The sequence below is a fragment of the Diabrotica virgifera genome, chromosome 9, assembly GCF_917563875.1.
Source record: "Diabrotica virgifera virgifera chromosome 9, PGI_DIABVI_V3a".
Lineage (NCBI taxonomy): Eukaryota > Metazoa > Arthropoda > Insecta > Coleoptera > Chrysomelidae > Diabrotica > Diabrotica virgifera.
Window position 1 is genome coordinate 223,840,034 of NC_065451.1, and position 13,220 is coordinate 223,853,253.

Below are 13,220 nucleotides of genomic sequence, written 5' to 3' on the forward strand. Positions count from 1 at the left end.
ATGCTATTCCAAGCGGTGAAAATGATTATGTCTTCTTTCTCTAGGTCATTAAAAGCAGACCACTTGTGTTTTGAACTAAGATCACATTTTTTCTTCTCCAATATTTCCAATTCAACAAAAAGACGTTCGAATTTAGAGCGCCATATCTCCTTGTTTTTTTTAAATCCAACAATTTTATTTCAAAGCTACCAATGACAATTTCAAAAGGAAAAATTTCAACTCGGTTATCGTAGCATTAAGAGAATTTTGGACAAGTGCTAAAGTTTGCAAATGCTAATTTATTAAAATAAGATGTAATTTTTGTCCTACCAAGTTTTTTTAACGAAAATATTATTGCGCTTTCCGTGGATATTTTTGCCAAAGCCGCACTTAAGGAACCCAAGAGCCACATGCGGCTCCGGAGCAACACTTTGCTGACCACTGCACTAGACCAATTCGGCGATTATGGTTAAGTGGAATATAATTTTGGAGCTCGATAACTTCTAAACAGTTTAACCGATTTTGATCAATAAACACGCGTTTGAAAGGTATTGTTAAGTATTGTTTAATAAAGCCAAGGTCAAATATGATATTTTGAAGGTATTGGAGTATTGAATGAGCATTAAAAGCCGTTTGTTTTCTTCATAGGGATTTGATGTTTACAGGCATCCAAATCTTGCAGCTACTCTGCTGCCTCTTCCCGCTGGTCGATCTGGACTCTTTTCCTGTTACCATCACGGAACAAAATGAAATGAAAACGAGATGATGTGCATAATGAAATGTGATGACTTGAGGATGACAGAAGGGGTTGCTAGGGAAACAGCTGTTTTGTCAATTGAGGTAGATTGTAAGATAGGTTACGAGGGTATTGTAGCTTTCTGGACTATTCGATACAAGAATAAAAAACCGCCAACGGCAGTAAAAATGAGTGGCGCATACAATATTCCAGCTAAAAAATAGCTGATATGAAAATTAAGTGGCGCAAAAATGTAAATGTAGCTATGTAGAACCGAAAAAGGGACAGAATAGCAAACGCGAACTTTTCCAGCTGATCGTAAGAGTTGGTAATGCTATTCCAAGCAGTGAAAATGATTATCTCTTCTTTCTCTAGGTCATTAAAAGCAGACCACTTGTGTTGTGAACTAAGATCACATTTTTTCTTCTCCAATATTTCCAATTCAACAAAAAGACGTTCGAATTTAGAGCGCCATATCTCCTTGTTTTTTTTTAAAATCCAACAATTGTATTGCAAAGCTACCAATGGCAATTTCAAAAGGAAAAATTTCAACTCGGATATCGTAGCATTAAGAGAATTTTTGACAAATGCTAAAGTTTGCAAATGCTAATTTATTAAAATAAGATGTAATTTTTTTCCTACCATGTTTTTTTAACGAAAATATTATTGCGCTTTCCTTGGATATTTTTACCAGGGCCGCACTTAAGGAACCCAAGAGAGCCACATGCGGCTCCGGAGTAACACTTTGACCACTGTACTAGACCAATTCGGCGATTATGGTTAAGTGGAATATAATTTTGGAGCTCGATAACTTCTAAACAGTTTAACCGATTTTGATCATAAACACGCGTTTGAAAGGTATTGAAAAGTATTGTTTGATAAAGCCAAGGTCAAATATGATATTTTGAAGGTATTGGGGGATTGAATGAGCTTGAAAAGCTGTTTTTATTTTCTTCATAGCAAAGGGATTTGATGTTTACAGGCACCCAAATCTTGCAGCTACTCTGCTGCCTCTTCCCGCTCGCAGATCTGGACTCTTTTCCTGTTACCATCACGGAACAAAATGAAATGAAAACGAGATGATGTGCATAATGAAATGTGATGACTTGAGGATGACAGAAGGGGTTGCTGTGGAGACGGCTATTTTGTCGATTGAAGTAGATTGGGAAATGGCGGTTACGAGGGTATTGCAGCTTTCTGGACTATTTATACAAGAATAAAAAAAAACCGCCAACCGCAGTAAAAATGAGTAGCGCATACAATATTGCAGCTACAAAATAGCTGATATGAATATTAAGTGGCGCAAAAATGTAAATATAGCTATGTAGAGCCCAAAAAGGGACAGGATAGCAAACGCGAATTTTTCCATCTGATCGTAAGAGTCGGCAGTGCTATAGGGCTTTTCATTCACAGTCATTTGTTTCAAGCTTCTGTCATATGTCGTATAATCCGTGTATATTAATGTTATACACAGATTATAAAACATATGACAGAAGCTCGAAACAAATGAGAATCGATGAAAAGCCCTATTCCAAGTGGTGAAAATGATTATGTCTTCTTTCTCTAGGTCATTAAAAGCAGACCACTTGTGTTGTGAACTAAGATCACACTTTTTCTTCTCCAATATTTCCAATTCAACAAAAAGACGTTCGAATTTAGAGCGCCATATCTCCTTGTTTTTTTAAAATCCAACAATTGTGTTGCAAAGCTACCAATGGCAATTTCAAAAGAGAAAATTTCAACTCGGTTATCATAGCATTAAGAGAATTTTTGACAAGTGCTAAAGTTTGCAAATGCTAATTTATTAAAATAAGATGTAACTTTTGTCCTACCAAGTTTTTTTAACGAAAATATTATTGCGCTTTCCGTGGATATTTTTGCCAAGGCCGCACTTAAGGAACCCAATAGCCACATGCGGCTCCGGAGCAACATTTTGCTGACCACTGAACTAGACCAATTCGGCGATTATGGTTAAGTGGAACATAATTTTGGAGCTCGATAACTTCTAAACAGTTTAACCGATTTTGATCAATAAACACGCATTTGAAAGGTATTGAAAAGTATTGTTTGATAAAGTCAAGGTCAAATATGATATTTTGAAGGCATTGGAGGATTGAGTGAGTTTGAAAAGCCGTTTTTTTTTCTTCATAGGGGTTTGATGTTTACAGGCATCCAAATCTTGCAGCTACTCTGCTGTCTCTACCCGCTGGTCGATCTGGACTCTTTTCCTGTTACCATCACGGAACAAAATGAAATGAAAACGAGATGATGTGCATAATGGAATGTGATAACTTGAGGATGACAGAAGGGGTTGCTAGGGAAACAGCTGTTTTGTCAATTGAGGTAGTATGTAAAATACGTTACGAGGGAATTTCAGCTTTCTGGACTATTCGATACAAGAATAAAAAAACCGACAACCGCAGTAAAAATGAGTGGCCCATACAATATTCCAGCTACAAAATAGCTGATATGAATATTAAGTGGCGCAAAAATGTAAATATAGCTATGTAGATCCCAAAAAGGGAGAGAATAGCAAACGCGAACTTTTCCAGCTGATTGTAAGTGTCGGCAATGCTATTCCAAGCGGTGAAAATGATTGTCTTCTTTCTCTAGGTCATTAAAAGCAGACCACTTGTGTTGTGAACTAAGCTCACGTTTTTTCTTCTCCAATATTTCCAATTCAACAAAAAGACGTTCGAATTTAGAGCGCCATATCTCCTTGTTTTTTTTAAATCTAACAATTGTATTGCAAAGCTACCAATGGCAATTTCAAAAGGGAAAATTTCAACTCGGTTATCGTAGCATTAAGAGAATTTTTGACAAATGTTAAAGTTTGCAAATGCTAATTTATTAAAATAAGATGTAATTTTTTTCCTACCAAGTTTTTTTAACGAAAATATTATTGCGCTTTCCGTGGATATTTTTGCCAAGGCCGCACTTAGGAACCCAAGAGCCACATGCGGCTCCGGAGCAACACTTTGCTGACCACTGAACTAGACCAATTCGGCGATTATGGTTAAGTGAAATATAATTTTGGAGCTCGATAACTTCTAAACAGTTTAACCGATTTTGATCACTAAACACGCGTTTGAAAGGTATTGGAAAGTATTCTTTGATAAAGCTAAGGTCAAATATGATATTTTGAAGGCATTGGAGGATTGAATGAGTTTGAAAAGCTTTTTGCTTGAATGAGTTTTTGATGTTTTTTTAATTTCTTTTATAAGAAAGATACAAGTACAGAGTACAGTACAAGTATTTCTGTTTTTTATTCTAAATTATCTTATAAAATGCTAAGTTTTGTTAAATCTGATATAATTGTACTATTACATAAAAGTTTTTGAAGTTACCAAGACCAGCCAATGACAAACTATTTTGAAAAACAAGCTGTAGAATTTAGGAAAGGTGTTAAACTTTAAACTTGATTTTCTCAAAACTAGTAAAAATGCACTTGTATCCCTTGGCTTCTACACGCCTTATTTGATTTTTCGTCTTTGGTCTATCAATTCCAATATCTATTATTTTGCATAATTTTTATCTAGTCAGAAACCGTCAGCAAACAGTTGGCCAGTGCGAGAACATAATACAGTCTTCAGTGCTATCACCTCTACTCGCGCTGGTCGACTATTTACACCAGGAAAATAAGGCAAAAATATACCATGTTCGGGACACTTGAGCAGCCAGGTTGCAAATGGGTTTTTTGGGTACTATATACCTAATACATTATAAATACAAAAATGCCCGTCATAGTTTGGACGAGAAATTTAGTTATTAACATATAAGGGTCAAAATTGGAGTTTTTTCGTTTAAATCGTTACAGGTAAAAATAGGGTAATTAAATATCTTATTTATAATATTTTTCCTTTAGTAGATGAGCCAAGGTTTAAAATAGCGCTTTTTTAATTTGATCCGATCATTTATTGCTTCGGATTTGCAAAATAAAACTACAATTTCGAAAATAAAAAATTTGCTATAACTGTTGCGAAAATGAATTTAAGACTTTCATATTGCGTGAAAATTTTAGTCAAACAGCCCACACAGTTTCGTTATGTACACACATTCCCACCTAACATTACAAAATGTCACAGGGAACTCCCCTTATCACTCAGGGATATGAAAAATATATTACGACCGATTCTAAGACCTGCCGAATATACATATATAATTTCATAAAAATCGGTCAAGCGGTCTCGGAGGAGTATGGAAACTAACACTGTGACAGGAGAATTTTATAGATGTAAATATATAGATGGCTATTAACAAACAGAGGTTGGTGATAAAAGAGTGAAAATTAAGGGTTGTATGTATTTTTTAATTCTAAAAATTGTAAGACGATTCGTCAATTGGTTTAAATTTTATTCAATTTGTTTATCGCAAAGAGCTTTTTTCGCAATGTTATTGTTCAGAAAATAATAAGGATATAGCAATTCTGTGAAAACAATTTGAAAGAAGATTAGTCATATTTTCAAAGCGTTTAAAAAAATCATTAAAAAGTCATTTTTATCACTCAGAAAATATTTTACTAAAATAGGGTCATTTTTGGCTTATAAACAATTTGAATAAGTTTGTTAATATTGACTGTAGGCTAAAACTGCAATGGGATTTGAAAAACTGGTACTTTTATACGAATTTTCAAAGGAAAACTTTTTGCCTAGGTTAATTACGGTCAAAGTTAGCCACTTTTTTTATTTAATTGACGGCTACTTTGTTTATAACAATTAAGCAACCTAACTTGAGCTACTTTGAAGTTGAAGATAATATAGTTTATGTGTAAAAGTTTGAGTAAACTTTGAACCTTAACAGAGTGGTTAATAAAGTTTTAAAAATGGCGACCGAACTGAATTAATTCGTGGTCGGTGGAGGGGAATTAATAAAATCCGTGCACTCAAAAAATGAAACTGATTCTGCAAACATATGCTGCGATTAATATCGCCGGAGCTTGTTGATGGATTTTGATCATAATTTTTTAAATTTGTATGTACTCGTAGTCTTGTAGAGTACGTTATGTACACACATCACCACCTAACATTACAAAATGTTACAGGGAACTCTCCTTATCACTCAGGGATATGAAAAATAGATTACGGATTCTAAAACCTATCGAATATACATATAATTTCATCAAAATCGGTCAAGCGGTCTCGGAGGAGTATGGAAACTAACAATGTGACAGGAGAATTTTATAGATGTAAATATATAGATGGCTATTAACAAATAGAGGTTGGTGATAAAAGAGTGAAAATTAAGGGTTATATGTATTTTTTAATTCTACATCATATAAAATTAAGGTAGATAATTTTGTCCAAAAAAATAAAAAAAATGTCAGGGGGCAGCCCCCCTTATAACTTATGGGTATAAAAAATACCGTTTCGAAGTAGTATGGTAACTAACACTGTTACAGGAGAATTTGGTGTATATAGAAGTAATTGCGAATTAGGTAAATAATAAAAGTGGCTAACTTTAAACCTAATTAACCTAGTCAAAAAGTTTTTTTCTGAAAATTTGTGTACAAATACCAGCTTTTGAAATCCTAAAGTAGATTTACTCTAGTAAATATTAACAAAGCTATTCAAATTGTTTATAAGCCAAAAATGACTCTACTAAACTTTTTTCGGAGTGATAACAACGAATTTTTAATGATTTTTTTCAACACTTTGAAAATATAACTATTCTCCTTGCCTGTGGTGTCCACAGAATTCCTATGTCATCATTATTTTCTGAACAATAACATTGCGAAAAAAGCCCTTTGCGATAAACAAATTGAATAAAATTTAAACTAATTGACGAATCATCTTAAAAATTTTTGTGCATTATATGGAAGGTTTGACTCAACTTTTTGTGCAATATGAAAGGCCATTTTCGCAAAAGTTATAGCACATTTTTTATTTTTGAAATTTTAGTCTTATATTGCAATTTCCGAAGCAAAAAATGATCGGACCAACATTCAAAAAGTGCCATTTTAAACCTGTATTTAAAATTTAAACGAAAAACTGAAATTTTTGACCCTTATTTGTTAATAACTAAATTTCTCGTCCAAACTGTGACGGGCATTTTTGTTTTTATAATGTATTAGGTATATTGTACCCAAAAAAATCCATTTGCAACCTGGCTGCTCAAAAAACCTTATTTCTCTGGACTAATTCGGTGATAGTTTCTGACTGGTTTAACCGCTAGTTGGAGCAAACCTATTATTTTCTTTATAATAGCCCGTAAGTAGGTTGAGTAGACACTTTCAGTATTTTACTTTGACACGGAACAGTTTGTAGTTTGTGAGCAGTAGAATGCTAAATACGTCATTGGCTAAAACCATTCACCGACACAATAAAAAAAAGAAGAAGAGATTTTCCGAAGACAACCGAACACGAATCATCATAGGCGGAGGTATTTCAAATCAAATATTAGTTCCATTTTTCACCAAATCGCTCAAAAGGCGCTGCAGTCGTTGACAACTGACAACTTGAACTTGAAAATCAAAACTGCCGGCCAAAGCCAAATCCGCTCCACTCCAGCTGTTTGCTAGTTCTCTGACTGTAAAGGCTGTATGACACTATGCATTTTCTTGTATCATTTCTAATATCGTTTCTGATATCGTTTCTTGTATACATTTTCTTGTATCATTTCTTATATCATTTCTTATACGTACATTTGTGCCCTGTATGACACTATGCAAGTTCTTGTATCGAAAATTGTATGAAATTCGGCACGTGATTGGTCGATATTTTGTTTGTCACCCCGTGTCACGTTATGGTAGTACTGCATCTACAGCTGATTTTAAGGATTTTATAAAATTTATAAACTTTTAATTAACATTTTAATGTTAACCAGAATTTTACGTTGACTGTTTGAGGTTGATTATTTGTGTTTTTATTTTGTTTTGAATTTGTGCTAAAATATTTGCATTAGAATTATCTTCAATTTGATCCAAATTAGGAGCTATTGTATTTTGTAAAAAATTATGCACCATGAAACCTAAATTTATAGTTTGAACTTTACTAGGAGCTAAATATATGGTTATTAGTAGAACAGTAGTCCATACCAAACGGTATATTAAGTATCAATATAAGATTTATAAATAATACCTACAAAAACACAAATAAACTCATCAATACATGATCCCATTTTCATTTCAGCCGCCATTATGAGTAAGTAATTATGATATTTTAGATGTTTTACCAGCAGGTTTTACGTTTTTGCTCTTTGCGCAGAAATTGGCGCAGTTCTTGTACAAGAATCTGTGTCTGACTCAAATTCTTGTATCGTTTCTGATATCGTTTCTTGTATCTGTGTATGACACTATGCATTTTTTTGACATATTAGAAACGATATTAGAAATGATACAAGAAAATGTATAGTGTCATACAGCCTTAAGACATTCTGAAAAATTAAAAGACTGAACATTCGAATTTTTCTTTATATTATAAGTAAGTAGTTGTTCATGTTAAGATATTCTGACGTAGCGTTATATTATACCAGTATCTGTTATTTAAAATAATGGTGTCTATACATCTTTTCATTATTCTTTACTATCTTTTGAAAAATTGGGTAAAAATCTAGAAAATGGGAAAACGCTAATTTTTGCATTTTTTTGGACTTAGCCAAAAAAGTGGAAAAACGTGTTTTTTCCATGAATTTTGTACGCAAAATGAAATAACGACCAAAAATCCTTGAAAGCAGGACAAAATTCATGAAAAAACCGGAAAAACCCATTTTTTGTGTTTCCCCTTCCAATTGCCGTGCACATTATCTAGATTAAAACCGAGAATCAACTTTAATTTATGAGTTATTTTTAATAAACAAAACTAAAACAGAACTAGAACATCATAAAACGATGATCAAAGATAATCATAATCCCATCCATAATTAAAAATGTGATAAATAATATAAGTGAAGTTAGACATATTCATATTATTAGACACATTTGACAAATTTGTCACATACATTTTTTCCTTTACGTTTTACAAGAAAAAAGAAGACGAGGATTCTTTTTATAAACTGAGGCTTGTCATTGGTTTTTTCGTTTTTTTCCTTTGCTTTGCTGGAATGTGCGAAATTATGCCATTTTATGCAGGATGCGAAATTTATGCGCCGGCCCTTAAATTATGCGCAAATCGCATAATTATGCGCCGATTGGCAACACTGTCTGAATCAGCAACCAGCTGGATTTGGCAGTTTTGATTTTCAAGTTGGCAGTTGTCAACGACAGCGCCTTTTGAGCGATTTGGTGAAAAATGGAACTAATATTTTATTTGAAATACCTCCGCCTATGATGATTCGTGTTCGGTTGTCTTCGGAAAATCTCTTCTTTTTTCTTCTTCTTTTCTACTCTTCTTTCTGATTTATTGTGTCGGTGAATGGTTTTAGCCATAGTCGTATTTAGCATTCTAATGCTCACAAACTACAAACTGTTCCGTGTCAAAGTAAAATACTGAAAGTGTCTACTCAACCTACTTACGGGCTGTTATAAAGAAAATAATATAAAAATTAAACAAACTATTTGAATTGATAGACCAAAGATGAAAAATCAAATAAGGCGTGTAGAAGCCAAGGGATACAAGTGCATTTTTAGTAGTTTTGAGAAAATCAAGTTTAAAGTTTAACACCTTTCCTAAATTCTACAGCTTGTTTTTCAAAATAGTTTGTCATTGGCTGGTCTTGGTAACTTCAAAAACTTTTATGTAATAGTACAATAATGATTATATCAGATTTAACAAAACTTAGCATTTTATAAGATAGTTTAGAATAATAAAAAACAGAAATACTTGTACTGTACTTGTATCTTTCTTGTAAAAGAAATTAAAAATTGGCATCAAAATGCAAAAAGTAGGAAACAACACTAGAAGTAAACTTAACTATAATAGTTATAGACTATTAATATCTATCATAGACTATTTATATTAATAGTCATCTTCGCTATCGAAGCAGTTGTCTGGTTCGTCGGGACCTTGATATGTGATTTGTTGTCCTTCCAGTTGTTGGTAAGGCAAATTTCTGTAGAAGTTAAGCCACTGCATGGTTCATATTCCCGGTACAGTACCTTTATGTCGAATCTGCCGAAGTGTATCTAGATCCTAGTCTTTCAATCCTAGATTCAAAATTCTAGTCTTTCATTATAAAAACCATAAATTTTGAACTGGTCTTCATTTCTACCAGTGTTCTGGTACAAACATTTCTCTTTCAGTTTTTCTTTCTTTTTTCAAGTACACTTGGATCGTGTCAACTCGCATTAACTAAAATATGAAGTACTCGTGTCGCATCCAAGTAGAAAAAGGTTCCGGGAACTCGTTTACACTTCCGAGATGCCCTCAGTATAGAGTAACCATAGACATAATAAAAGGTAAACCAGGCAAGGTATGGGCCGCTCTGTGCATTGAGGTGTAACGCCAACAGTAATGGCCAATATTCACTTTGAGTGGTCTAGCCATCTTTGTCTGTCACATAAGCGGGATCGCTTTGTAAAAACAGATAGACTGATCATCGATCGACTGCCCGCGCGTTACACTTTTTTGCTCAGTATAGCTTGTCTATCCCTAATATGTCTATGAGAGTAACTCATATCGGAGTACTCATAAATGTAAAACCGGCTTTAAAGAATGAAAATGATCACATGAGGCATAAAAAAGGCATAACCATGCAGGACCTCGATTTTTGACATTCTTCGTTATATAACGAATTCGCATTTTAGCTATTACTTGATAACGAGTACTATACAAAATTTATATTTTTGACGGAATTCGTTACGCCTTTATCGAATTCGCTAAAAATAGCGATTGTATGATTTGGCAACATTGATAAACTCAATAAAATGTGTTGTATGTCAGTATAACGTCTGTCTAACCGTATTTTTATTTAAGATTTATAAAAATACACTATAAGTCTTGATTTTTGTAAATAAGTTCAAATAAGTTTACTTTCTGTACGATCCAGAAAATGGACCAGAAAAAAAGGCTGCTAAAAGTGACCGAAAAGCAAAAGAAAGTTTTAGTGGAATACATTAAAACAAAACCTCAGTTGAGTAGTGGAAGGTTTTCTCAAGATTTTTCTCAGAAAGATTCTGAACAATTATGGGAAGACCTTACCAATACCCTAAATAGTATGGGTGGGGCAATTAAACCCTGGCAGAGCTGGAGAAAGGTAACCATAATCATGTAATTTTTATTGACAAACTTTTAATCTACCTTTTTTAGTGTTGGCAAGACATTCGTTCAAGAACGAAAGTCAAAATGGGGAACATTAAAAAACACCAGAATAAAACAGGTGGAGGCCCTCCAATACCCCCCGAGGATAATTTAACATCGACAGAAGAAGATGTATATAGCATTATTAAAGAAGTTTCGGTGGAAGGACATACAGTTGAGGAATCAATGGTTTCCTTCGATTTTAATTCATCTACAACAAATATGTTGTCGGAGACTCTGAATTCCCAGATTGACGTACAAGATGGTAGTAATGAAAACAACCAAAGCCTGGACACTGAGCCAAATCTGGAGATTACAAACGAAGATCCCCAAGACATAAAATTACAAACACCACAAAAAAATGAAAATAGAAATCATCGATCAACAATGCGGTCCAAAAAGAGAATTCCCAAAAAAAAAAGAAAATTTTATGAATGCATCTGCTGCTGCAATGACGTATAAGGATTATTTAAATAAAAAGAATAATATAAAAAAAGCTTACTTCCGAGAAAAAATTAATATAATGAAAACGAACCTTAATATAAAAAGAAGGAAAAATATAATCCTTCAAAATATACTGGAGAAATTGTCAACATTAGCTGAAGAGTTGATCTGATTTGTATTATGGCAATATGTTTATGTTAATTTGGAATATTTACTTATGTATTTCTGTATTTTTTAATTATAGTTTATTCAGTAAAAGCTTTGTAGTATTAATTTTTTATATCTTTTAGTCATCATTCTCTTTGGCTTACACCTATGCGGGGTCGGCTTCCCTAATTTCATTTGTCCATACACTTCTATCTTGGTTTATCTCAACATTAATCCCCTTTACCAACATGTCCTGCCTAATCGTCTCCGCCCGGGTCTTCTTTGGTCTTCCTCTCCCACTCCTTCCAGGAATCTGCACTTCAGCAATTCTTCGTATTGGGTGATTAACGTCTCGACGTTGAACATGACCAAACCATCTTAACCTCTGCTCTCTCATTTTGGCATCAATTGGTGCCACACCTAGACTTCCCCCTAATATACTCATTTTTAATTTTATCATTTGTCATTCCTCTCATCCATCTAAGCATTCTCATTTCGGCCACATGCATTTGTTGTTCCCCTTTCTTTTTCGCTGCTCAAAATTCAGTTCCGTATATCATAGTCGCTCTCATGGCAGTTTTATAAAATTTTGTCCTTAGCTTCATTGGAATTTTTCTGTCACACAACACACAGCTCGTTTCCTTCCACTTCATCCATCCAACCCTAATTCTACTGCATGCATCTTCATCTATTTATCCATTATTCTGTAATACCGATCCTAAATACTTAAAACTATTGCTTTTCGCAATCATTTCACTATCCAAAGATACCATTTTATTTGTAGTAACTCCATCTTTAAATGACCATTCCAAATACTCTCTTTTTGTCCTACTAAGTTTTAAACCTTTTTCCTCCAGAGCTTGTCTCCACTGTTCCAGGTTTTCTTCTAAGCCTCTTTCACTATTTCCTACTAACACTACATGAGCATACATTAAGCACCGAGCCTTGGTGCAATCCTACTTTCACATGAGATTATCAGTCTCTCCCACACCTGTCCTCAACATATTCGTTACTCCCTCATACATATCTCTCACAATCTTAACATATTCACCAGGGACTCCTGTCTTATTGAGTGCCCACTACAGAATCTCTCGAGGAACTCTATCATATGCTTTCTTAAGATCAATTGTTTATATCTTTTAGTATCCCAACAATTAGTTATCATGTTCATAATCAAAAATGATATTTTCGTAGTACTCAGGATACTTCTATAAAGAGTCTAGCCACTGGTACACTAATAAAAAATTAAAATTATATACATTATCCAATAAAACTCGTTCTTACTTAAATAAAGTCTACATATATTACTGGTATGAACCAAACCGAACTAGAAACGAAATCCGAACAAATAGGTCTAAAAATGAATTTTACGAAAACAAAAACAATGACAAACACACAAGAAAATAGAAACATAATACTAAACGAAACCGAAATAGAAGCGTTTAATGATTATATATATATTTGGGACAGATAATAAAAATAAATAAGGAAAACCAAACAGCGGAGGTGAAAAGAAGGGTAAGATTAGCCTGGGCAGGATTTGGGAAACTAAAATGGGTCTAAAGAATAAAAGATACAATACTTAAAAACAAGAGTGTTTGACCAGTGCATACTCCCAATTCTCACATACGTATGCCAAACATGGACCTTGACCAAAGAAAATATGGATAAAATAATGAAAACACAAAGAGCCATGGAGAGAGCAATGTTAGGAGTAAAATTAAAAGATAAAAAGCAAAACA

General features: G+C 33.6%; 1 protein-coding gene across 1 annotated transcript; it reads left to right on the forward strand.

Moving 5' to 3' along the window:
- The first annotated feature begins 9,456 nt into the window (after positions 1 to 9,456).
- On the forward strand, positions 9,457 to 11,560 carry LOC114325040 (uncharacterized). Its single transcript, XM_028272962.2, has 2 exons — positions 9,457 to 10,843; positions 10,897 to 11,560. Exons 1-2 carry the CDS (start codon positions 10,640 to 10,642, stop codon positions 11,347 to 11,349), a joined length of 657 nt encoding a protein of 218 aa, XP_028128763.2. The 5' UTR covers positions 9,457 to 10,639; the 3' UTR covers positions 11,350 to 11,560.
- Positions 11,561 to 13,220: the final 1,660 nt, after the last annotated feature.

Bases quoted from the DNA above. Each gene is read 5' to 3' on its own strand.
- LOC114325040 (XM_028272962.2), top strand. From the start codon at position 10,640: ATGGACCAGAAAAAAAGGCTGCTAAAAGTGACCGAAAAGCAAAAGAAA. The intron at 10,844-10,896 runs GTAACCATAATC...TACCTTTTTTAG, and splicing joins CCTGGCAGAGCTGGAGAAAG to TGTTGGCAAGACATTCGTTC.